Genomic DNA, 27,165 nt, shown 5'->3' with positions numbered 1-27,165 from the left:
ATTATGAAAATGAATACTGTAGATAATTTGTATGGTTTATGGACTTGCTGGAAACCACTAACTATTGTATATGAATGTATCTAATCGAAGTTATTGACTGATTCAGATGAAATGAAACCACCGTGGATGTTCATCTGATTCCTGGCAGAGGTGAAAATGCCAGTTGTTTCTTTTCAGCTGGTTTTCTAGATGATAACTCAGCTTCTCCAGCTACTACAAACAATATTCCACAAAAACATTGACATAATAAATCACAGATTACTGTTTTGAGTTTATGTTTCAACTTGTTGAAGAGCAAAAGTCCAAAAACCTTCAGCAAAAAATTTGAACAGTCTCATAATCAGAGGAATTCAGCAGAATCATCACCACACACTGGGATTTCACTGATATTCACATTGGTTTTCACTTAATGCGCAAATGCCAGCAGTCACAGGCCACTGAGATTAGTGTATATCGATGAAGTTAGTGTCAGGGGGCTATCTGTGTGTGTGTGTGTGTGTGTGTGTGTGTGTGTGTGTGTGTGTGTGTGTGTGTGTGTGTGTGTGTGTGTGTGTGTGTGTGTGTGTGTGTGTGTGTGGGCTGGGTGGTTTGGTGATAGTTCAGCTGCAAATGAATAACAGCAGGAGGAGACGGTGCGGATGATCGTCGAGTTTCTTCCTCCAAAGCAAATCATTATAATGCTCCTCGGAGTTAAGTAAGTTTCCACACGCACACACGCAGGCACACACACGCAGGCATGCACGCACACACACATAAGTGTGTGCATCTACCTTATCCAGCAGAATCTCCATTTCTATCGTTCATGAAAAAAGTGATAAAGAGAAAGACAGCAGAGCAAGGAGAATGCTAGTGGGACATCTGTGAAAGTGATAAATACTTTGTCTGAGAGACGTTAACAATTCATTGTCAGGAAAAAAGTATTAGCTTGCAGATACTATAGGGCACAACCGGAACGACTGAAGGTTTCCAGACTCCTTCTACAAACTTCCGCCCACCTTTTGGGAATTACTACATCGGATAATTTAATTAGCAGGAATTGTTATGTCCAGGTTCTCGTCCAGTGAGTGATTACGACTTTTAACCAGAAAATCTCAACTCTGTGTCAAGAGGCCATCCCTGAAATTAAATGTTGCATGTGACCGTGTTTTACCTTCCGGAATTTGCTCATATGCAGTCAGACTCGAGTCGGAGAGAAAGGCTGGAAATAATGAAAGCTTTAATTTTGCTTGGATCGTGCCAGGAAAACCTCCTTCATATATCTGAGCAGCACAGATTTATAAATATAGACAGATGATATCACTCGCCACATCAAAAATGAATTTCCATTCGTGTGTTTTCAGTTGGTGTTATTATAGAAAAACATACAAGAGAATATAAGTAGATATGAAGGCCTTTTAATTAAAACCCTTTGAAAGGAGGTGAAATGTAAATGAAATGAAGGTCAAACACACAGAAAGCCGTGTGTAAATGTTTCTATGCTCTTGTGTGTATTTAAATGCCCTTCTTTCTTAGGATGTAACAAAAGATCCAATTGAGACTTTAAACTTTAGATTCTGCAATTCCAAAGTATTTCAGGCTTGGGGGTGCTCTATTCACAGGTGTAGGATGTAGATGTGTAACTTATGTGCTCCTCTCCGTGACCTCCAAAAAGTTCATCTAAACCATGTAGCACCAGCTGAACTTTGGGTCAACTACCTCTCTTCAAACTGGATCATAAACTCGAACTATGCTGAAGACGGTGTATCCTCCAAGTCTAAAGCTGCCGACAGCCAGCACACGGGAGCAGCTAGCAATGCTAATGCTAAGGTTGGTCGGCACGACATGTCCTCTGGGAGGAGCCACCGGACAAAACTTCTTACTCTATGTGCGTCGAGTTATGCAGGGAGATGTCTGAGCCAATCCTGAGGGGCATTAATGAACGCTTTGACTCATTTGAAGAGACGTTCGAGTCACATGTCGCATGTCCACTCAGGAGCTCGCGGTGAACGACCTGGAAGGTTGTGTCCAAACGCTTGAAGTCTGGTGCGCAGAAGTAACCAAGCACAACAACCAGCTCCAAACCAAAGTGCTAGACCTGGGAATTCACTCTCGGAGACACAAAGTCAAGATGGTCGGGATGCAGGAGGGTGCAGAGGAGGACAGACCAACAGAATTGGTCTCCAAGCTCATACCAAAACTGCTCGGGGAAGAACACTTTTCGAACCAGCCAAGGCCACCAGCTGATGCCAGACCGCATAACATCCTGGTGCGTATCCACCACTTTCAGGATAAAGAGTTAATTGTGTGACGCAGCAGGATGCAACCTATGGAATGAAATGGGAGTAAGGTCCTGATTTTTCCGGACTACACACAGAAGCGGACATCTTTAAAAAGTGCCTAAAAACACACTTGTTTGCCAAAGCATTCTGGTCTAAGCGACCCACGCTGCCACTGACTCTCGGCATTTGTTGTGTTTTTAAGATGTTTTTTTCTCCTATCTGTTTTTATCTGTTTTTACTGTGAAGCACTTTGTGACTCCCTGTCTGTGAAAAGCGCTATAGAAATAAAATTTACTTACTTACTTACTTAGAAGAGATGGCCCAGTGGCATGCTTTCCGAGATGTCATGCAGACCCTGGGGGAACGAGGAGTCGCACACTCTGCACTACGGGACACCGGTCATTTTCAGCAATCTGAAGAAAGTGGCGGAGTATCTGGGATGGAGCCGCGTGGGAGAAGAGGAGTAGCCTTACCAACATGAAACTTATGTTTTGGATTTCATACGTGACAAGGTGAAGTAATCATTTAGCATATAGACGGTGCCAGAGACTGATTGCAATATACGCATGTGGTTGAAATAGTTTATTTATTAACCCAACTGAGCTACCTGGTAGTTTTGTATTGTTTTTCTATTCACCTTCATATAGTCCATAGATTTTTTTGTCGATTTGAAATTGTGTTATTCAGTGAACTTATATTGTTTAGTGTCACAGGGCGGGGATGCTGGGATCTTTTAATGACTCAGACATGACAAGGTTTTCTGTATTTTTGTGTGCTCAAATAGCAATGCTTTCTTTCTTATACTGTTTGAAATGGTTACGTTAATTTGTAATCCTCATTTTTTCATGTTTCCACGCAGAGTTCTCCTGGTAGGCAGGGATATCACAGCAGTGTCATGGAATGTCAGAGGGCTTGGTCATATGGTCAAAAGGGAAAAGGTCTTTAGATACCAGTGGCGGCTGGCCAATAGAAGCCTGGCGCCCTCGCAGCTTGGGGCGATGTGAAAGCCCCGCCAAGGAGGCGGGTTTAGTAGCGGTCTCACCAAATACTGATCAACATGAGTGACTGACATGAAATTAAACCAATCACTGTCATTTGATGTTCAAGACTTGGAGCGACTTTTAAATCGCTCATCGCCAGGTCAGTTAAGGTTCAACTTTCTCCAGAATAGTTATTTTTAAATTCACACAAACAGACATGTGTTCCAAATTGTCCAAATCTGTTCAGGTTTGTTAATGTTTATTAATGTTTAGATCATATTTATTAATGACTGAAAATCAAAGAGCTTTAAAAAAAAAAGCTCACAGTTTATTTTGCAATTTTTCTTTCAAAGCATTCTAAAATTTGATTTCCCTTAATTGTCAATGTCAATTTTAAATTCTAACCAAGCAGCTGTATTTCTTACCTAGGCAAACCCCTCAGGGCACCCCAACTTTTATATTCCACATCCCTATTTATGAGAAACAGCTTCATTTAAAAAATGTTTAAAAAAAAAGAACTACAATTCCCTAAAGCCGCTCTTCACTCTCTGATGGCAGAGCCTGTGAAATATGTAGTTCTTTCGGGGTTTATAAACCTGCTGGTAATTTCATACCAAATGTCTTCTGGTTTTCCTGCGTGTGTTCTTATTTTCAGAGCTTTATTTATTTACAGAACAATGAACGTAACAACGAGCATGTGGCCCAACGTAACAGAGTAAAAGAACATGTATTTTGTCACAAATAAACAATGGATATGAACAATATTTTGGGATGGCTTTCAGAGCGATCATTGAACATCTTCTCTCTCCGTTTCCATGGTGATGAAAGACGCCCAGCGTCACAACCTTGGCAGAACCTGCAGCGATTTCGGTGCATAGTAGTTAAGACACAAAAATGGTGAAAGGATGTGTCTGGGGCACGTGAACAGCGATACGAAATGTCCTAGCTAGCGACGGCTCGTCCGCGTTAGCAACAGTTGCTAAAGGGGTCAGAGCATAGTCAAGAGCTTCCAAACAGATAGTGAATGAACGGCTTCTTTTAAAAAATAAAAAAATAAAAAAAATAATTTTATATATATATATATATATATATATACACGTTGAACCATCAAAATATGAAATCAAATCACATTTCAACAAGGATACTCGATTTGCTTTGTGAATGGTTAGATATTACCTAAAACAGTCAATTCAACATTAGACACTGTGTGACAGCATGTTTTTCTGTCAAATGAGTAAAGAGAGAGAGATAGAGACAGAGAGAGAGAGACAGAGACAGAGCGGGGAGGGGGAGAGAGAGAGAGAGAGAGGGAGAGAGAGAGCCAGACAGTGCAAGAGAGGTTGAGATGCAAATACGTTGCATTACCTCTTAATGTTATTTCATAAATACTCTAACCTCGACTGATTCCCCCATTTTTTACACATATATCCTCACACATACAGCAGTAAGTGACCAAAGTTAATTATTTTAGCCACTATCAGTTTTGGGGGTGTCCCCCCTGCGTCACCGTGGGTCCAGGCCAGCAGCACCCTGTCCCCCCGCCGGCTCCGTTACAAACCACAAAGATCACCAGTGTTTTTCACTTCATCCAGAAAATGCCTGGATATTGTTTTGACTTTTATATTTGAAGAGATAAGGAGCTTCTATGCAGCTAAACACATGGTACCTGCCGACAGCAGGCGTTCACATAATGTTAATGCTCATTGAGGATGCACACATCTTTATTGGGAACTTTATAGTCATTAGTGTGGACTGGCCATACAGTAAAATTATTAATGCCTGATTGTTGGAAGGAAAGTAAGACAAATACATCACAGCATATATCTGTTGTCTAATAGGGAAAAAACCATGACCCAGACACAAAAGATAAGTCAGATTTAAATGTGTTAGCTGGAAATTCGTTAGGTGTAATGCCAAAAAAAGGGGCAAAACGTGTCACAGATCACGAATCAATAATATAAATTTCGTGACCATTCGACGAACTGCCGTGAGACTGGGTCGTACTATTGGGCTGCAAACGTTCGGATTTTAATGTTCTGGCAGCAGGGGGTGCCTGACCATCTTGGCTCTGGGACACCTCTGGGCATTAAAATGGAGGCGAACTCTGTGGTAAACTCATCTCTGCCAACAATGCTATTTTCCAGGGTAATGGGACTGAATAACTTAAAGGCCTTAACTTCCCTATGAAACAATCAGAATCTTAAATCAAGTAAGAGGCTTTCTGAAGCTACCAGGGACCTGTTTAACCATTCATTTCCACTGTCACAACAGGACAGAATATATAAGGTCTGGAGGAGGAAGGGCTTGGTTTGCATTCATCATCTTTATCTAGATGGGCAATTTTCATCATTCAATCAGCTAAAAGATTAATTTGATGTCCCCCAGACATATTATTTTTGTTACTTGCAAATTAGGCATTATATACATTCAGTAATTGAGAAGTTTGAAACTATACCAACATAAAATCCTATTTATGAAACATTCCAAAGCCCTCGCGACTCCAGACGTCTCAGCTCTCAGTATGTCTCTGTTCAGTCCCTATACTGAATCCAGTACTGAAAAGATTAGGAATGCTTGGAAGGAGGAACTGAGTGTTGAGATATCTGACGCCAAATGGGACCAAAATGTGTCTATGATTCAGGCTGGCTCGATAAACAGCAGACATCAACTCATTCAGTTTCAAATTGGTCATCGTTACGTTACTCCAAGTTGAGACTAAATAAGATGGACCCTACAGGTTCACCACTGTGTGACAGAAGCAAAGTGTCAGAAGGCAGGATATCACACGCTTTCTGGTTTTGTCCCTCACCAGCTGGATTCTGGAGCAAAATCTCTGACTTTTATTCCAAGGCCTATAACAGAGTTCTCCAACCAGATGCAGAGCTTGTAATCTTTGGCTGCTCCCTTTTAACTGATGGTCTCTCCAACTCTGTACCAAAGTCTCTGGTATTAGACATGATAATGGCTAAGAGAGGGAACTTTTCAAACATGGATTGCTGAAATGCTCTTAGCTATCGGGATGGAAAGACTTTGATTTCAAAGGACTGGCTCTATAATAAAGTTTCTTGCAATCTGGGAGCCATTTCTCACCTTTCTAGATGAAGTGGAGGATGATTGAAAATCCATTTGACATTGTGACCCTCTGAACACTTGTACCTGTACCATTGTATCTATCATCTAATTTCCAGTTGCTTAACCAGACATGTCTGCGTCTTTTTGTTGTTTTTGTTGTTTTTTGTTGTGCTTTGTTTTTTGTCCTTATGTTGAAAAATGTACAAATAAAGTATTAGGAAAAAAAGAAAAAGAGAAAAAAGCATTTCAGGCTTTCTATTGGCTGTTTGCACCCTGAGCACCCTGAAGACTGATGCACTGAAGTAAAAAGCGGATGCATCAGTTTGGGGGACAGAAATCATGTAAATCCATTGTTTTCTTCTTCTTTTGTGGTTAAATGGTGAGGTTTGGGGAAGCAGTAGTTACGTTTGGGGTTAGTTTCTAGGAAATGCGGGACTGTGTGGCGTGGACCAGAGGTTCAGAGTGAAAGTGGATGGGATGTCCTAAGTTTTCTTTGTAGTAGAACTCATTTTCTCAGCCTACAAAAGTTCTCACAGCAACATCCAGTTTCACAACAGATGACTCTAAAGCCTGATTCAAACCACAAGTGTGAAATGTGTTGGCACCGTTTCCCCTTAGTCAGGTCATTTCATTCACTGTCATCCGCCTGTGGTGTCAGATGACTCAATGCTGAAGATCATCAACTCGTACGAGAGCAACGGCAGCCTCTGAAAAACCGAGCACTGCCAAGCCACTGCGAAACACATCTGCAGGGCTGGTTACAAGCACAACATTTGATTATAGTAGAACGCTTTCCATCCATCTTCTGGGTCTACTTTATCCAGCTTAGAGCGGTGGGAGGGCTGGAGCCCATCCCAGCTCACAATGGATGAAAGGCAGCGACAAGCCCAGCTCCATTTATAGAGCCACAAATAAACCTAACAAGCATGTGTTTGTGGACCATGAGAGGAAGTCTTCCACCCACAGGAAGAACATGCAAAGTCCACACAGAAAGCCCCAGGCCTGGAATTGCACCGGGGTCTTCTCACAAGGCCACTGTGCTCACCATTATAGCACCGTGTGGCACTTTAACAAGTTTTACTCACCTTACATGTGGAATCTCTTCTTTAGAAACTACAATCAGATGACATGTCATACTGTTTCATAAAAGTAATGGAAATGGAATTATGTCCTCATTCTGTCATAAAGGTAAACAACCTGAAGGTTTCCAACATCATGATAGATTAAGAATTTGCACACTCACAACAATGTACCCAAAACAATAAACTCAGCAGTAAACAACAACACACAAATACAGAATCACGGATGAAAGATGTCTCACAAATCATTTGGTCTTAATTGAAGCTCATTAAACCGCGGAGAATGATCTAAAATGTAGACGAGGGTAAAGATTAAACAGTAACAGGCTTAAATAAAATACGAGATGTGCTAAACTGACCTTTGACGTGAGTGCAACCATCAGAGCTCCAAGTTGCATTACAAGTTGTCGGTTATGATCTACATTTTAATGTTGGCTCTCATATCGGAAAGAGTTAAACATAACAATCCCATACTTTTATTTTTTGATAATATATATATTTTGATGTGAATTAATATAAACTACAGAACTGGAACTTTTCCCTACTTGTCTCACTGCTATTTGTTTGCATTTTACCCACAGAGAGGCAACAAATAACTTCATCTAAGAAACAAAAACGCACATGCTGGAAGTGAAGTAGTGGGAGCATTATGCCATAAAACAATGAGCTGCAGTGAGGGATTTCCAGACTGCAAGGCATGAGCGGCGGCGAGTTCTGGTGCAGACAGTGAGTCTCTGAGGGCCCCAGCAGGGACAGGATGGTATGAATGATGCATGGCCTCACTGCTTCCCCCGGCGCCCGGCTGCATGAGGTGGCTGAGCAACTCAACAGACACATCCTGCACAGACACTCATGGAAACACACTTCTTTTAATAAAACAGTGGAAGAATTATGCAAATGTGATCAACAACATCCACATCATTGTTTTAGAGAATAAGTTCCACTCACAGAGACCCTGCTTGATGTGCATTAGATTTTGGGTGCTCGAGTGGCAGCACACGAGCAGAAACGTCAGTTTCAGCTGTAGAGGGTGTGCACCTCTCACCGTGAGCCACTGAAACCACATACACTTTAAATACCTCGGTGCCTTGCATACACTTGGTACATCCAACTGTGTTTGACTTATTGACACCGTCATGGGATGCTCATGGCTGTTGACTTTGGGTCTCGTCCTGAATATTGCTCACTACTTGGAAACTACGGGTAAGTGTGCAGAGTTACAATCCATCTGTGACTGTCAACTGTTTATGGGTTACTTTTACAGCTCCTTGAGGTCTTTTTTAACCTGTGGCATTTATACTGAACGTCCTGCTGAGGTTTACCTACGAGATTAAAATGCACAAAAAAACCAGACACTGAATGCACGGTGACGGTACTAAATATTCACTCTTTCTGCAATATATTTCTGATGGCATGTCTGTTTTGTCACATCAGCAGGCAGTTCATTAGTATTGATCAGCTGGGTCACTTAAAACCACAGTGATTTCTTTACAACCTTTTAAAACTAATATAGAAGGAGCTGTTAAGGTTTCTTTCTTGGTAGAAATGGGAAAGCCCTCAACAAACTGTGCTTGTCAGGAGATCTGCTGGGTTCAGTGCTTCCTTTGTTTCTGCAGAGTCACTCAGGACTTCCAGCTGCATGCAGATGAAAGTTAAAATGTGTGAAGAAGCTCAAGTCGAAAGTCTTATTTGTTTACAGCATGCCCAGTCTGCAGAGGAAGAGTTGAGAACAAAAAAAAAAACCCTGAGGCTGAGGAAATATGACGCAGCGTATGAATGCATGCCTTATTCTTCCTGAAGTTATTACCTAGTTTGTATCCTTAAGGTGTGCCTTTTCCTTTCTTGGCTGACATTTATTTTGGCAATAACCTGCAAGGGCAAATGAATTATGGAGCCACGAGACATAATTGAGCTGATACATCTCTCCCTTGCGATACTTTCCTTTTAAAAGGCTTTGGAGTCCCTCCATGTTGTTTCCATTTGCTGTGATATACATTGAAACCAGCAACATTTTTGCTTCCCAGGGTCTGATGCAAACAGCTTAAGCTGCAGCAGCTGACCGTGCATGCAGAGGATTTCCTTGAAGCAGTGCGGCAGCGAGCTATCGTCCTTTCATTCACTGTGTATCTAAAGCTGAATAAAAGTTCCTGGCTTCAGTTGAGCGGCAGAACAAACGGTGTCCTCACCTGCACTTTGATGAAGTCAGCACAAGAAGCAGAGTGAAGGGGACTTGGTATGCGCTGGAGTTTGCACACTGTCCTGACTGCGAGTGCTAAAGCCTGTCAGCCTCTATTAAATGCCCTCTCCTCTAAATCCTCCTTACTGCAGCTGCACTCAGCTGTTTGGAGGGACGACACTGCTGCTGGCTGTGTTTGGTCCCAGGCACAGCTTGTGGACTCTGTTCATTTCATTAACATAATGGAGTCTTCTATTTAATATACACCAAGGGGACAAAGCCAAATTTATCAAATGTCAGTCTGAGTGAACCACGGCGTCCTGTTCTTGTCTGCACCCTGTATTCACAATCATAATGCTGGACAATACCTTCAATACAGAAGCGTTCCACGGAGGAACGCATTGGGCACTTGGCATTTTGGGCTTATTAAATCTTTTTTTCATATTTATTCATATTTAAAAGAGTTTACAAATTTTTGAACTACACTTTAATAATGTTTCAAAAAGTACCCAATTTGCAGCTATAATGATCCTTTTGAACTTTACAACAACAGAAGATTTTCCTCTCTCACCTTAGAAAAACAAAAAACCTCCAGGTCCAGCCTGAAGCTTGAGGCTCATCATTTGTCTGACGATCTAACCAAATCTAAATACATTGTAGTACAAATTCTTTATGTAGGATTAGTGAGCGTTACCTGGAGATAACTTGAGGGTTCAGTGTCCCCTTAGACCTATTTAAAAGAAAAAACATGATTCTGCCCATTATTTTCATGTTTTCTGTAAAATGATATGCATACTCGTGCACAGCAGTGTCATCCACAGGCCATCACTCAATTTTACTTGTGCAGGAGCCCAATGACGAATAAAATAAATATTCTTCAGAAAAATTCACAAGCAACATGAGATGCCAAAGACAGATTGTCGACAAAGACACGTGAAACAATCGAAACAAGGATCAATATCAGCAAGAACAAGATGTGCTGCTCAAAAACAACACAGGGTTATAAAAGGAGAAGAACTCCACTTAAATGAACTATTGATTGATGCGAAATGACAAAATAATTAAATGAAATGATACACAAAATATCTGGGATTGACAGCTGCGTAAACAAAACAGTCTTTAAACTTGCTGATCCAGAACCAACATGAAAGTCGACAGATTAATGCTCCCTCACTTCTGCCCCACGTCATGGCTGTGAAGATGGAAACATTGGCTCCTTTACTTTGTTTAAAGAACAAAACTGATGCCAGTCAGTTACCAGCTTTTTAAGAGGAATGTCGTAATACTGAATGAGCATTTTACAAGCAGCAGGACAGCATTTAAATTCAAATAGTGGTTTGGTTTAAATAGAATGACATATTATGTTTGTGCTTCATTAATGAATGATCCAATTGTTCATCCTTTTTTAATATTTTTAATTTATTTAGTTTTTCCACTGCAGGATCCAATATTTCATTTTATAATCCCATTCAGCTTTTCATCTTTAGCTTCCCTCTCCTTTTTGATTTGGTCTGTGGTTACTTTAAAGTACTTGAAAAATGATCACGTGTCCCCCATGTTACAGTTTATTGTGGTTTTTCTCATTAATGTGGGTAAATGTGTCTGCTGTAGCAACCACCAGCTGAACTAATGAAAGTTTGTGCTCACAGATAAAATGCTTCTATAAGCACACGTTCGTGATGGGGAAGATGGTAAGATGTCAATGTCTCGTGCTTTAATTCAAGTAGCCAGTTGTTTGTATCGATTATTCCCTGACAGCAGCTAATTGTGACAAATTGACTGAGGAGCTGATCACCGGTGACCCGGTCACTGTGCCACATCCATCACAGTTTATCTGAATTGGTGAAACACAGTGAGACGTGTGAAACGTCTCTCACATGCACAACAATGGACGTCTATCAGTGCAGTGCAGCCAGGCCTCGCAGGAAGTGGTACATTTCCACTCTCCAGACGTTTTTGCACGAGTGTTCAGACGAACTTCTGACCTCTCCTCGTGATTGAACACTGTGCTGCTCTGTGTCGTCAGGTCCGGAGTCGGTGCTGGAGATCCCGTCCAATGTCACGGCGCTGCTGGGGGAGGATGTGTACCTGAACTGTCAGTATCCAGGTCGGAGTGAGATCCTGAGTGCCGAGTGGAAACGCAGGATGAACTCGAAGAGTAAGGCCATGAGACTGGCTGGGTTTTCTAACGGAAAAGCATTCAGCAGAGAAGACTTTTCTCTTCCGGACTCTTTGACCAACCTCACAGTTCAGATGAAGGTCTCCAGTGTAAAGGCAGAGGGAGAATACGTCTGTGAGTTTCAGTCCGAGGAAGAGGTTTTCTTTGGCAGTGTGTATGTCACCGTCGTAGGTAAATCACAATATTAAACTCTTTGAGAAGAAACAAAATTGCAAAAGTCAATCCGACTCCTGACGCTTGACGCTTGATCCACAGCTCGACCTGAAGTACAGGCGCTGGTTCAGGCAGAGACCATAAACAACACTCACTACCAGGCTGTGTGTTGCTCTGCGGCTGGCGGCAGGCCTACGCCTCAGATCAGCTGGCTGGTCAGCGGCTTGCCTCCCTCACGTCACCTGTTCACTGTGAACACAAGTGAAACTCTACACTCCAATGGCACCTCCACCCTGAGCAGCATCCTCCGCTTCCCCACACACCTGCAGGACGAGGACAGCGTGGCCTGTGTGGTCCAACACCCGACGATGCCGGACCCGGAGGTCACCACAGTCAGGGTGGAGACCTACAGTAAGATCCTGTTCACAACACAGCCCATTGCTGTTGTTGTGTTTGTGTGCCTCTGTTGCCTGGAGGGGACATATTGCGTTGCATCACCAGTCAGACATTTGCAATCATGCGTCATGACTCAGCATCTTACAACACAATAACTTTCTCCGGCTGATTCCTCACACTAGCTGTTCCCTCTTATTCTGTTCTACACACACACTGACAGACCATAAATCACACAACACAGTGCCGTGCATTCACGTGGGACTGCACTCGTTCACTGGAAGGAAGCATATGGAATAAAAAACACTGCACAACCCAGTGATTAATTAATATTATACCACAGAGCAAAGTGCAGTCTGATGGCTCAGCTCCCTCACTTCAGGACAAACGGCCATGTTCACCGGTTGACACATTGTTCACTTATACAACTTCCAATTTCAAGGTTGTGCAGACAATAAGACGAAGGTGATCAGCGAGGACAAACAATCCAGATTGAAATGTAAAAAAGATCCCACACAGATATTTAGATTTTGCTTCGTAAACTTCCACCAATCTGTCTTCAAGACTGTTTCATCCAGCTCAGGGTCAAAGGTCGCTGGAGCCCATCAGGAATCAGGGTCCTTACTTCATAACATTATGAGCAATTTGAAATCAACAATAACCTTAAAATGTGTGTTTTCTGACTGTGTGAATCCTCCATGCATGCACAGGGAGAACATTCACAGGAAAGCCCTTAAACTAACATTAAAGTGGGGATACCAAATGAAAGCCGCCATAAGCAGGATTTGTGTAACTCTATCAGATTATATAATCCCATGTTTTCTTTGTATTGACTTATTCAGTGATTAATCTCAGCTCCATATAGAGTTTACCATTTTCAAACTCACTATGTTGGTTTTCCTGGCTGTTAATTCTTTTTTAATCAATTTTTGTGCCATTTTACTCATATGTCCTCTCTCAATAAGTCATTGGTTCATTCAGGAGCGCGCAAGTTGTTCTGCATTATCTAGTAAATGTACTTCAGTTGAACTTCAGGAGTGAATCAGTCCTCCAAGTGCAGCTAATAAACACCACATACAACCACATTTCACAAACATTAACCGTTGGTCAATATTTGCAACCAAGAAATTCAAGATGACCCCTTCAGTTTCATTTATGTTTTGTAAAGAAATAACAATTGGGACGCAGACACCTGCACATACGGTAGGTATAAATGTACACAATGGAGTGGGGCTCCTGACACGCTCTGAATGAATTCAAAGCCAAACCATAACCAGGCTTGGCTCTTTTTATAGTTGATTAGTTTCTGTCCTTGACTTGTCCTTTCCGTTCACACATTAGACAGTGCAGAACATCCTGCATAGATACAAAGGATTTGTGTATGGCAGACGGAACAGTGACCGTGCTATTTACCAGGAGCCAGGCCAGCCTGCTCATTCCTCCATCTACACCCTGTGAAGTAGCGGCTTAGGTAATTTTCGGACACAGTGGTTAAAGCCACGGATAACTTTGGGTGTTGGCAGATGGAAGTTTTAAAGCCAAAGTGCATTAAGTTACGTAAAGCGGACATACCTCCCCACAGCTCTGCAGCTATGATGAGGTGTTAGCACACGTCTATGACTCATTAAGGATGTCTGGCGTTTGCATGATACCACAACTTTTATGTATTTGATAATAGACCGTGATCTCTGCTGATTACCAGCATTAAATACTGGGGTTCTGTCGGCTTCGGTTGGACAGCAGCTGGGCCAGACATCTGCTCTCGGCAGCAGCTCGGCCAGCAGATGGGACAGGTGATAAGCCGAAGTCAGCACTCTCCGAAAACCAAAGCAGAAGTCCCCTTGTGTTTAGCTAACATTCGGCTCATCCGGCCCCGGCTTCCGTTTTAACCAAAACAACTCGAGCCATTTACTTGATATCTGACTTTTTAATTTGCTGGGAAAAACATTAGACCTTGAGAAAGAATAACTCTTCTCACCTTTCTTCTTGCTCCACAGCCAGACCAAACGTGACCATTAAAGCGGAGATAGTCCAAGAAGGAGGAAGTGATTTCTGGGTGGTCTCTTGCATTTCATCCGGAGGGAGACCCAACACTGACATCTCTTTGGCTCTGAATGGAACAGAAGAGAGAGAAAATCAGACAGACTCGGACCTGCAGAAAGTCTCAGCCCATCTCAGTGTAACAGAGTATGAAGGTCACAACATCACCTGTGTGTTTGACCACCCGACATTCTCACACGAGGAGTCACAGGTCATCACTCTGCCAACCTTGTGTGAGTTCAGTCTTCTCTGAGTGAAGACTGAGGCTTCAATCTGCTGGTGAAAGTGACAGGAAACAGACATGGTTTGTTTTCTTCTACAGATTTGTCTGGAGTTCAGATACAGTCAGAGAAAAGAAGCAATGCTGAAGACTTTCCAAACAACGACTTTGTCGAGCTGCAGGAGGGACAGACTGACGCCGTTATCAGCCTCCAGGTCACAGGGAATGTGCCCCGTTTCACTGTTATCTGCAAAAAGTAAGAGCAATTTGAGTGTGAGAGGAACACTCCAGCAATTATCTCAATCACACAAACAGTGGCTTAAACTTCAAAAGAAGCTTTTTGGAAACATGTGTGCAACAGCATAGTTTTTCAACTTAACCCTTTATATTACAATTGATCATGCATTTCCACATTCTCTCCTGTTTTTTTCAGAGTAATACTGGCGCGTTAATGACAGCCGCCTCAGGTTACTTTGTGCTAAATACTGAGAAGTGAACTTTTTAAACTGATAGAGTTACAAGTATGTTGGCTTTTGCTGGCTCTGATGTTTTCTTTGATGGTTTTAAGTTTTATTTTTGATAAGAATGTTCAATCACATGAGGTAAAATGACCATAGAATCTTTTCCTAAAATGTAGAAAGAAATATGTCTTTTTACATATAAATTGTAACGTCAGTCTAATACTGATCACTTGTATGCCTTTATTTCATAGTAAGACTGACTTCAAAAAGTTATATAATCAAAACCCTTCATTGCAACATATAGGTAGTTTATGGAATTTCCCATCAAGGTTAAAATCAGTCACTGATTACAGTAACCGGTAGTAAGTATTAGCAAATCAAATCTTATGTTACTTCAATGTGTCTCCCTTGACCTTTCAAAGAGTGTTTAATGATTTACTGTGCTAAGTTTTGTTAGTTACATGACTTTTGGGGAAAAGGATAAACTATAATGTGGAAGTTATATAGTCTGAATGTTATATATTATGTTTAAATGACGATGATCAGCTGGAAAAGGTTTGATCGATTCACCTGGAGCACTGACCCTCCTCTCCAGGACTAAAATGTGTTGGAGTTGGACTTCTTAGTGGAAGAAGTTATCAACATATTGGAGCCTTGCAGGAAATAAATCTGGATTTGGCCTCAATGTAGAACATGATTGGTCACAAAGTGAACATTTAAGTTCCACACACGAAAGTCATGGCGGGCCAGCTGAGGAAAGGCCTCTCTGCACAGTTACAGAATATCTGATGAGTCCTGAGGCAGTTTGCACCTCCTCTTTAGATTTAGCAACAACAGACGCAATATTAAATAGCATAAATGTTTTCATAGGTGTTTCAAATCACATTGTATATTCTTCAAATAGCACATACTCCTTCCAGTATTTTGTGTGATCCAGGAGCCATATTCCATATTAATGAAGGCAAACAGGCTAAATGGACAGTCTGAGTGTTACTCTGGGAGTTTTTCAGATGTGATCTTTTGTGTCCTGCATTATTCCATTTGCACCCATTTTTATATGTACAGCACTTTAGTAGATCAGGCCGATATTTCTTTGCTGCATTATGAAAAGACTAGGAGGTGTAGGAGAGCATAAATACAACAAAAAGTTGGGTTATTGTTGACTTTCTTAAACCACAAACTAAAATGTCAAATTTATTTGGGTGATTCTGTGTGTATGTCTGCAGAGATTTATTTTAAAAACACTTAAAGGGGACATATCATGCTAAATCCACTTTTTTAGCCCTTAAATGCATTTTGTTGTATATTTAGAGTGTTTAGAAGCACAGAAAAGTTCAAAGTAGTCTCTTCAGGTGCTCCGTTGATATCTTTATATTCTGTTTTGGTCATATTTTGCGATCGGTTTCGATTTTTCTATTCTCTATTACGTTTTTTGAACAATGACGTTACAGTATTCTCAGCGGAACTGCCAAATTAGGACATCGACATTTCGAGCAATCCGCCATTTTTGTTTCTCGCTGCGATTTTGTAGTCCAACCGAAGTTACGAGAGGATAAGTCGAAATGTTCGGTTGTTGGATGTAGTAACCCACAAGCTTCGTTACACCGTCTCCCAGCATCAGAACCTTTTCGAAGTGCCTGGTTGAGTTTTATTTTTCACAGAAATGTACCCACATCTGTGGGTAAGGTCATTTTTGTGTGCGCGAAGCACTTTAAGGACGACTGCTTCAGCAACCTCCGCCAGTATAAAGAAGGATTTGCCGAAAGACTTCGTCTGATAGAGCGGTCAGTTCCTTCTATCTATGGAGACGACGAACAGAGCACTTCGGTAAGCTGTATATAACGCTAAAAAGTGTGATGATAAGACGTCCCTGTCATTGTTTTGTTAGCATTAGCAGTTGCACCGTCTTCATATGTTAGCGCTGTGTGCTCGTTTTAGATTATAATGTAACTTCTGTGTTAAATAGTCGTTGTAATACAGGCAGTATTGTAGTAGTGGGCATGGATGGAGAAGTTAGTGTAAATATAGTAACACACCATTGCGTTACATCCATATGAAGACGTTGTTCTGTAGGTGCATCATCGTCATTTTCATCTCGCTCCGCCGGGTCCGACTCTGGCTCCAACATGTATGGCTGGATGGACAAATCTTCCGTTGTTGACATTTTGTAAATAATGTGTGAATATAAAGTTTCTGCGCCGCTAGATAATTGTATCTGTTCTATCAAACTACAAAGATGGCCGAACAGGGTGGCGTTGAACCGAGTGTCACCTCTGCAACCTGGAGAGGAGGCGGGGTATGAAGTGTCTCATTTGCATTTGAAGAGACCGCCCCAAAACGAGTTGCTCTCAGAAGCACATCAGAAAAGGGGTTGAAAAGGGGCCTGTGGAGCTCTAATAATGAGGAATTCAGACCCAAGCATTGCAGTTTCGCGTTGTATAGACCACAACTGTATGATTTATATGTAAAAAGGAAGGATTTAAAAGCATGATATGTCTCCTTTAATCTAAAGTCATATTCAAGGTTTTCATTTGTCAGTGGTATTTTTAAATGTATACTGAGAGTAAACACCAACCCTGTGGTTCTGTCATGCACATAGAGACTGAAACTATCATCCTATCACATGAAGGATGTGGTGACACTTTCTGTGGCTCAGAATAACAAGTGACAGACAGCAAGATCCAGATTTACATACGTTTCCTGAGCTGAATTATTATTTTTTTTTTTTCAAGAATTTATTTTAACCTGTCGTAATTTCATACTGTGGGAATCTTAAAGAAAAACTTTATGTTTCTCTGCACTGTAGGGATGATGGCCCTTTGCCTGAGAGTGTGGAGCTGCTTGGCAGAAGCTTGACGGTTCAGCGCCCTGTGGAGCTTGAGCACGCTGGGCTGTATCAATGTGCCGTCTCGTATCATCATCTTGAAGCAACGCTGCACTTTATCATCACAGTTAAACCACGAACAATACAGCTTGGTGAATGAAAGCTTGATTACTTAAAATCTTTGAAAACAGTGATTTTTAATTTTGTGTCGCTCAACTATCAAATGTCACCATGGGATTTTTTTCTCTCCACACTTTTAATCTCAGTTCCTCCCACGATTCGTTTTGATTTGTGGAGTGAGGACGGACGCTGGGTGATTGAATGCTCAGCAGCTGATGCTGTTCCAGCAGCCAACATGTCCTGGCTCCCACTAGAGGGTGTGTTCCAGGACTTCTGGTTCAATTCCACTTCTCATAATGGAAGCCACTCCGTCAGGGGAGTTTTACTCCTCCCGGCCTGCTCGCCTCGGGAGCTCACTGCAGAGTGTGTGATAAATCACCCGGCCTTTGAGGAACCAGAAAACAGAAGCGCAACCCTCCCTCTTTGCAGTGTGTTCAACAAATCAACCTATACATAATTTTCAATGCTTGGCAGACTGCAAGTGCAAAGAAGGCCCCTCACTTCCTTATTCCTGCTCTCTTTTTCCCACGCAGCTCGCCCAAACATCTCCGTCGTCCTCAGCACTGAATGGAAAGACAGTCTCAGGTACTTGAAAATGGACTGCTCTGCAGACAGTGGTGCTCCTGCAGCAGATGTCACCTGGCATGTTGGGAACACAGACGTAATCGGTCTGCAGGTGAAGAGGGAAGTTGGGGCCGATGGTTTGGTTTCGGTCCGTAGCTCGGTGCGCTTCCTGTCCTCTCAGTACGCTGGTCAGAATTTGACATGCATGGTGAAGCATCCAAGCCTGGAGGCACCAGAGGAAAGAGCGATACACATCCCTATGCAGAGTATGCTACTTCTTTTCCAGAAATGTTTCTTGCTTTGGCACAAACACAAGCTCATACAGCTTCACGTGTCCTTCTTGCCGTCTGCGTTTCCCTCCACAGGAGCTCCAGTGCTGAGCGTGTCGGTGGAGCCACAGCAGCACTCTGCTCTCTGGCTGGCAGTGTGTGATTGCAGGGGTGAAGGCATCGGCTCAAACCTCACCTGGATCCTGCCTGAAAATGTCAAAAGTCAAACACACCTGTCCTTAGTGTATGAAGGGCATACCCTGAAAGCCAGACAGACTTATGAGTTTCCTTTGGCTCGTCATGAGGGGGAAGACCTGACCTGTGTGTACCAGCTTGAAGATCTGATCACAGTAAAGAAGACTGTTCATATCCCTAAATACTGTAAGACACCAGGTACATCATGTAAATACAATCAGATATCCACAGGTAAACATCTGAAGTGTCCATCAACTCCTTTTCTTCTGCAGATATTTCCCACCTGACAGTCCTGAACCACACGACTCCTCTGCAGACTCGATATGGGGGTGAACCTGTGATCCACAGACTAGCTCTGCATGAGACTCATCACAATGAGAAAATACTCTTGCAAGTGCAAGGAAACGTGCCCAAGTACAACCTCGCATGTCTAAGGTGATGCACCTGCAGTAACCTACCAGCTGAATATGAGCATGTTAAAGGCGGGACTCAGTAAAGAAGTACGGAACAGAAAATGCAAGCTGAATTGTTTACACACTACTGTTACTCAGTCTAATAAGAGTTAAATAACAGCCAAGAAATTGATATATTGACAATAAGACTGAAAACAGCGGAAAAAAATAACATGGCAATGCTAAACATATAACAAAAACCCCACATGGGCATGTTTAAGAGCTTGTTTAAACCTGTTGAGTCAAAATATTAAGATTTGAAGGCTTCATGAGGTGAGTTGTTTGGAGGGGCTAACTCTGTGCCTGTATAATAGCCTCATGCTAAGCTAAGCTAATCAGGTGCAGGGTGGAAATCATTGGCAAATCATTTAGCAACCCTCTGTTTCTTAAGAAAAAACATTTGATTTGCACTCAAACTGATCATTTAATAAGAGGAAATCCTTTTGAACTACATAGTAGAAAACAGACCAGAAGGTGTAAATAGGATCCTTTCTAGTGACTGGTCAGTGGACCCATGGTGTTGATGAAATCAAAGATATCAAAGAAATCAAGATGAAAATAAGAAATCTTATAGTAAATTTCCTCAAACACCCTGTTAATAAGTGAGCACACAAGGGCTCTAGACAGTATGTTCTCTTGAGCACTCATGTTCTCAGTGTCAGTATCAGATTTTCTCTTGGTCTCTCTTCAAATGTAACTTGGCTCGTAACTCAGAAAAAACTCAGATTAAGCTTATTCTAGTCAGAACTACTACAAGGAAGACAGCAAACTTCATTTAGGGAAGGCTTACACTTGTGTGCTATTGTATGATGCACAGATGTTTAAGTGATAATTTGGTGTGAGTGGTAACAAGGTACAATTATTTTGAAAGCCAAGCTCTAATCTAGCTAATCCCTAAATATCAATTCTTGGGGGGGGGGTTGTGTAAATGTTGATAAACAAGGACTTTTATTTTGAAGGAGGACTTTTATTTTGAAGGAGTTTTGGGCTTTTATTTTGAATGCTAGCTCACAATGTAACATCAATTTCTAAGATTTTTAATGTCATTTTAAAAAACAAAGACTTTTATTTTGGAAAAATTGGGAGCTTTTATTTTGAAAGCCAGCTCACCCCCAGCCTAGCTAAACACTTAATATCCAGTTTTAAGGTTTACATTGTAATTGTAAAAAACAAGGACTTTTATTTTGAAGGAGTTTTGGGCTTTGACATGTAAGCATGATAGCAAGTCCACAAACCGCTTGTTAGCATGTTAGCTATTCCACTAACCGCATGTTAACAAGACCACAAAGTGCACGTTAGCATGTCAGGCAGTCCACAAACAACACATTAGCATGTTAGCTAGTTAATGTAGAACACATAGCATGTTAGCTCGTCCACAAACCCTACTTTACCAGGTTAGCTAGTTTATGTCGCACATATTAGCATGTCCGCTGGTCCACACACCACCCTTTGGCATGTTAGATAGTTTATGTAGCACATGATAGCAGGTTAGCTCATAAACAAGGATTTTCATGGTACAGCGTAATCCTGGGTGTGACTGATGCAACAGTGTTCTGACCACCTGCAGTGAGTGATGTCATCAGAGTGGGAGAGGATGGATTTTATCTACATATTTTGGAAACAACTCCTCAGAATCCACAGTTTTCAAGCACATTTTTTTTATGAAATTATAATTTTTGGAGAGACAAATTTGTTGTCTTTCAGTGCGGCTTCAAACAAACACCATGTTGATCAGTTGGACACTACATCAGTAAAACTCCTCAGGGCCTGTGAGTCAATGGAAGGGAAAGACAAACCCTTTGACTTGTCAGCTTCAGGTTGCCCAACTTTCTGAACAACATCCTGCTTTGAAAAGTCCATCTTGAAAACTGCTTTGTGGGTGAATCTGCAATCAATTTCACCTCCGTTGTAGGTTGACAAAACAGAGATTAAATCCACACTAATATGTTTCTGCTCATGTATTGATCAGGACACCATCTGACCATCCAATGAAAGGATGTGAAAAGCCACAATCGTACCTGCTCGAGGGCTTTAGTGTCACCAACTCAAAACCCAACTTGTTTGTGTTGCCATTTATTTCGGGCCACTGATGAACACACTACTGATCCTAACGGCCTCAGGACAAATGTCTTTGAACTCACGATGACTGAAATATCAACATATATGGCTGGAAGCAGTGAAATGAATTGGTTTAGATTGTGTTTAGGCCAGCGGAGAAGGCCTTGCTGGCCCTGAGGGTCCACCATTGCTCCATGTACAAGTTTTAAGTATTTGATGTTAATCATGCTCTCTCACTCTAGGCAGATAAAAAACAAAAACAAAAAAACTAACAAATCTGTTTTAGCCAGGTGGAGAAGCCCTGATGCAGGCTGGTGAGGGGCTTCATTGTTTCAGCGACGATGCTCCTGTGAGGATTCAGGAGACAGAAGGTCTCGGAAGAAGATGATTTTAGCCTGCAATGATTCAGAAGGTGTTGATCTTTGTTGTGTCTCTTGTCTTTCAGGAGTGACGGCTCATTAGTCCCGATGGACGGGAACGCAATGATCCTCCAGTCGAAGCCCACGGTGACGGACGGAGGCCTGTACACCTGCTCAGCTTCTTTCTATCACCACCAGGCCTCAGTCACCATCGACGTGGAGGTCAGGAGAGAGGACCAAGAGCTACGTGAGTGTCGGCCACCATGTTGTGTTTCCCTCAGAGGATCACCATCACACTCACATTTCTAAGAGTTGTCAGCATGTTGGTAGTTTATCATATCCGTCTCATGGCTGTTCTCACAACTACAAAGTTGTGATTACTTGTGAAACATGGCACCTGCTATTAGCAGACTTTAAGAATGGCTCATAGAAGAGTGAAATAAAAGCCACTGTTTCTTTTAAAGAAGTAACTTGTGTTCACACTTTATGATCTCTCTCTGTAGGACGTCTTATCATGAGCATGCAGCTGATTAGCATTAGTATTATTATGATTCTTGAAGCTGAGCTGTCAGCGCTTTGTGGCTCAGAGTTTCTCATTAAGTGCAGCTGAAGTAACATCAATAAATTGTAAGTCACTATTAAAGCTCAATATTCCACAGCACACTCTCCACCAGGGAGGAGTCATTCACAACTTGGCACGACACCTATTCTTGAAGGAAATAAATTGATGAATGGACGACAATAGCGAGACGCAGCGAGAGAACAGCTGAGATAAACTACGAGCAGACAGCTCGTGGAAATTCAACAAATACATCACAGCAACTGTGGAAGACAAACACTGATCGTCGGGACAGGGGGACTGCAGCTTCACATCTGTTTCTATTTATTTATTAATTATAGTTTTTCCCCTTCCAATTACTTTTCTGTGAGGATTCCCTCTCAGAAAATGAGTCCTGCTGGGACGAGTTATTTCTCCTTCAGTGTGTACACTTCCCCAGAGAATCCCAGCTCTGCAGTCTCAGTGTCTTTAGGCTCTTTAGGTTTCTGGTTTGATAAGAGAGGTCGATCTTTCTGTGTCTGCTGCAGTGCTGCTGACCCTGATCTGCATGTCTTCAGCCTCGGCCCTCGTCTTGGTCCTGGTGGTCGTCCTCTGCATGTGCCGGTGAGTTCCACACTCCCACAGGTGACAAGCTGCAGCTCTGCGGGTGATGTGTTGACGGGGAAAAGAGGGCATCGCTGCCAGCAGCAGCAGGCGAGACAAACAGGATGTGTGGATCGTTAACCCGACTCACCACAACTCAAAGTACAGTGCAGATATTCACAAACAGGAAGCGATGTGGCTGAAGCAGACAGGTGCATGTCGACAGGTACATATTTGTGCTCAGAGAGAATAACAGATTTATTCTCCAGTTTTGTGCTCTGGCTTCTGGCGGTGTTACCTCTGGCAGGTTGTGCTGCGTGCTGCTGCGTGCTGCTGCGTGCTGCTGCGTGCTGCTGCGTGCTGCTGCGTGCTGCTGCGTGCTGCTGCGTGCTGCTGCGTGCTGCTGCGTGCTGCTGCGTGCTGCTGCGTGCTGCTGCGTGCTGCTCCTTTACCGTCACGGCCAGGAGAGCAGGGGAAACGTGTTTACAAAGGGTTAACGGATAATGACATTCAAGCTAACCCTAACTTCAAAATCATCTTTTAATCTGGTTTCTGATGGAGAGTCACTTCTTTCATAATTGACATCACAATCTGAGAAGCCAGATACTTTCTCTAAACTGTATCAGTGGTTGGTGTTGTTTTAATGCAGGGAAAGAAAAGAATGTGACCAGGAAGAACAAAACTGTGATTTCAAGATAAAAGCACAAGTGACAGCCTGTTATTGTGAAGGATTTAACAACAGGATCAACAGCAGTAGGTTTTAGTTGATACTAGTATTACTACAGCTGCTGCTACAAATACTACGCTTACTTTCATTGAAGAATGCAATGTGAGTCTTTCAGAACATTTTGAATCAACTCGCTGCTGCAGTGTTGTAGTGGTTTGCACTTCTGCCTCACAGTGATAAGTTCTTGTTTGATTCCTGTGCTCTGTCAGTGGTGTTTGCATGTTATTCCCATGCATGCCTTGGTATGTTCCAGGTACTCCTGTTTTCCCCTACAGTCCAAAAGGAATGTGATCAGGTTTATTGATTACCTTGAATTACTGGTGTGAATGTCTCTGTGTTTGGACCTGGATTTCTAATTTGGAACCATGTTAATATCTCCTTCTGAAATCTGGCTTGTATGTTCCAGTTGCTCCCAACAATGTAAGACAGAAAGCAGAATATACTTGTGGCAGTTCTTTCTGGTTATAAATCCAAAGATTTTACTCATATTTCATTCACCTAAAACCAGAGGGCTGCAACCACTTCTGTGATTTTACCTGGCGCCACGAAACACGCTGAACCTTCTAAAGGTTCATATATACAATAGTTTAGAAACACAAACTGTATCTTATGTTGCATTTATAAAGTTTCAATTACATTCTGGGATGGTAAACATTTCATTACATTTTCAGCTGTTTTTATACGCGAGTTTAGCAGCTTCAACCTTCTTTTCCAGACAATTTTGACATTTTAGAATAGAATAGAATCCTTTAAGCCTAGCTCCTCCTCCTCTGAAGCCTTCAGGAAGTCACTGCACCAGGGCCAAAGAGCAGCAGGTCGAACAGCCCTGATCTACTCTCATATGGCAGAACCATACGTACGAGGCTTCAAAACTTCAAGCTGCTACAAAATGATGATTAAAATATTGTTCATACTAACATGTCCCGCTGCATTGCTGCATCAAATTGAAATCGAAGCTCAGAGTACAACCGACCTGAAAGGGGATTTAAAGTTCAACTTCACAAGTCCAAGTTCAGGATGCAGCTTTTAAAAGTTGCATTCTACAACTTAGAGAACAACACCTAATTACATATTTCTGAGGAACTAGAAACTCACTTCCATCTGGTCTTTTGCGTCAGGATCCGATTGTGAGAAACACTCGACTGGTTTTCAGGTTGTTGGAACATACCGGCAAAATCTTTATCTAGAGCTGGATTAGTTGGAGAGTTCTCGGGAAGGTCCGTCACCCTGTGAAGAAGTACAGTTATTCTGGAGCCTCCTCTCTCTCCCTGTACAAACCTCACCAAGTTAGTTCTCACTGTCCGCTGTGTCACAGTGCTATCTAGTGACCAGGTTTAGTACTGCAAATACAAGTAAAATAATAAACACTGGAAAAAAAACCCTAGGTGGATTAAGTTCACATAATGCTGAAGGAGAGCCACAGATACATGGAACCTGTTCATGATGGAAATGTTTAGTAGCATTCAAACGTCCTCAAATATCTGGTCAATTTCAAGAAATATGTTTCTTTTCTGACATAACATCATTGAAAATGTGTTTTTGGTCTGAATTTGTATATAATTATATTTTATCATTTTATATTATATTATATAATTATAAAACATTCCATTTAATATTTACCAAACTGAACTGATAGGGACGTCTTTTTTTGTCGCTTTCTACCAACATCAGTTTTTCTACACGACAGGAATCCTGTTTTTCTCTGAATTATGTACATGTTTGACTCAGTCTAAAAAACTGCATAATGATACAAACTCAAATTAAAAGTTGATTTGAAAGTAGTCAGTAAAAAGTGCAAATATTATTGCTGCATTGTTAAATGTACTTGAAATGACACAACAAAAACGTTTGCATGATTTAACCCTTTGTTTGTTTTTCACAGCAAAAGCAGCAGAGCACAAAGAAAGGTACATTTTACTCTGTTAATACAAGTTTTTTCCCCTCAATCATATAATTCTCTGTGGTTTTGTTCATTTTCATAGAAGATCAAGATGAAAAGCCTCTTGTCTCTCCTCCATACTTTGACTTGATTGTTGCTCACTTTCTGTGATCCAGGACTCTCTGGCAGCGTTTGCGTCCCTGATGCATGAACCCGGCTCTCCAGAAGTCAAGAAACCAGCCGTAACAGAGAAGGACCATAAAGAATCTGCTCAGCTGGTCAGTTACTCCATCGTCATCGACGTCAAGAGCAGAGTGTAAAGCTTGAAGTGCTGAATCTAGCTTTTTTTTTTTTTTTTCTAATACAACTTTCAAGTTATATTGCAATGTCGTTAAAACTGCATTTTTATGTGAGCATAACATGGAGTTTATGAAACTGGCTTGCAGAAGCTCTTAAAGAAATGAGCATTAATGTTCAATGCACTTTTTCCCTCGTCTGAATTTTGCATTTCTCACATTGTTTTTTCAATAAAGTAATTTCAATATAACCTCCCTCTCATTTTGTACATCTTCACAGAAAGGTGGGAACATATTTGTAGAGAAAATAAGGATGTGAGTCAGACTTTACATCCCAGCTGCCCTTGTAGTGTCGTCGCTCGGCTAAATTAGTAGCGACCATCTGTTGTGACTGCAGCAGAGAAGCTATGAATAAATTCATGTACAGTATATAATCCTGCTATAGATGAAGCAAACTGCAGCTCATCTGCAGGCAGGTTGTCGCAGCAGTTACACCTCGCGGGGAAAATAAGTTATATCCAGTTGGGTTGCATTGGTTTACATTTAGTTTAAACTTTCCACTGTCAAACCGTTCTTTCAGCTCCTTTGGTATTATACTTCCAGGTAATAGCAACAGTGTTTAAAGTACTGGCTATGAACAAGTCTGTAAGGCAGTACTAATTCAAACACACATAACAAAGCTTGACTAAAAAGAAATATTTTTCTTTATAAAAGCTACTTATTGTATTTATCAAGAACAATGTACAGTTTACATAAAGTCAGTCTAGAAGAAAATATTAACACCAATAAATCTCAAGAACAAGTTTCTGGACTGCAGATCCAGGGAAAATATGCAAACCTGGCACATCAGTTCAACATGAATTAGAACTGGGATCCTTAAGATGTGAAATTCACTGACATGTCAGTGAATTCAAAGGAAAGCTACAAACATCTGGATACGAACACAATATGACATGAGAAATGTTATGTCCATTTGATGCACTTACTGTAAAAAGCCATTTATAAAAGGTTGAAAATGCATCAAGACAGTATGAAACATGTAGATAAAACTGTACCAACATCTTCAAAAACAGTCCTACAAAGTCCAGTGGTGCAGTGATGAAGACAGAGAAACATGCATAAGGTCCTCCAATGCCTTCATCTTTTCTTATACAAACAAGGCTTTAACTGCAGTCCAAGTTTCTTTACAGTTTCTGGAACGTTTCCCGTCTTCTCAAAGTCAAACGAATAGAAATGAGTGTTTTCTGTGTTCTGCAGTATAAAAACAAAG

At 41.6% G+C, this 27,165-nt stretch overlaps 2 protein-coding genes across 5 annotated transcripts in view; one reads left to right on the top strand and one right to left on the bottom strand.

The window, feature by feature from the left end:
* Positions 1-8,474: 8,474 nt before the first annotated feature.
* On the top strand, positions 8,475-26,144 carry LOC308107155 (uncharacterized protein). The gene is made up of 14 exons (XM_080459303.1): positions 8,475-8,592; positions 11,592-11,915; positions 12,000-12,308; positions 14,288-14,563; positions 14,653-14,806; positions 17,818-17,987; positions 18,102-18,383; positions 18,489-18,785; positions 18,885-19,169; positions 19,256-19,418; positions 21,939-22,099; positions 22,939-23,014; positions 25,603-25,627; positions 25,776-26,144. Exons 1-14 carry the CDS (start codon positions 8,526-8,528, stop codon positions 25,917-25,919), a joined length of 2,733 nt encoding a protein of 910 aa, XP_080315429.1. The 5' UTR covers positions 8,475-8,525; the 3' UTR covers positions 25,920-26,144.
* rrp8 (ribosomal RNA processing 8) overlaps positions 25,958-27,165 on the bottom strand; it is an 8,563-nt gene continuing 7,355 nt past the window's right edge. For all 4 annotated transcript variants that reach the window (XM_080459305.1, XM_080459304.1, XM_080459306.1 and 1 more), the window contains exon 8: positions 25,958-27,146. In XM_080459305.1, the coding sequence (XP_080315431.1) occupies positions 27,033-27,146 (114 nt within the window). In that variant the 3' untranslated portion in view covers positions 25,958-27,032. The remainder of the gene's footprint in view (positions 27,147-27,165) is intronic.

This window comes from Lipophrys pholis (assembly GCF_963383615.2).
Source record: "Lipophrys pholis genome assembly, chromosome: 3".
Taxonomy (NCBI): domain Eukaryota; kingdom Metazoa; phylum Chordata; class Actinopteri; order Blenniiformes; family Blenniidae; genus Lipophrys; species Lipophrys pholis.
This window is presented reverse-complemented; position numbering and strand designations above follow the sequence as displayed.

What these genes read in the sequence shown, in the direction of transcription:
- LOC308107155 (XM_080459303.1), top strand. Translation starts at nt 8,526, where the DNA reads ATGGGATGCTCATGGCTGTTGACTTTGGGTCTCGTCCTGAATATTGCT. An exon ending in TGTTCATATCCCTAAATACT is followed by an intron (nt 19,170 to 19,255) that starts GTAAGACACCAG and finishes TTTCTTCTGCAG; the next exon opens with ATATTTCCCACCTGACAGTC. An exon ending in GAGAGAGGACCAAGAGCTAC is followed by an intron (nt 22,100 to 22,938) that starts GTGAGTGTCGGC and finishes TGTCTGCTGCAG; the next exon opens with TGCTGCTGACCCTGATCTGC.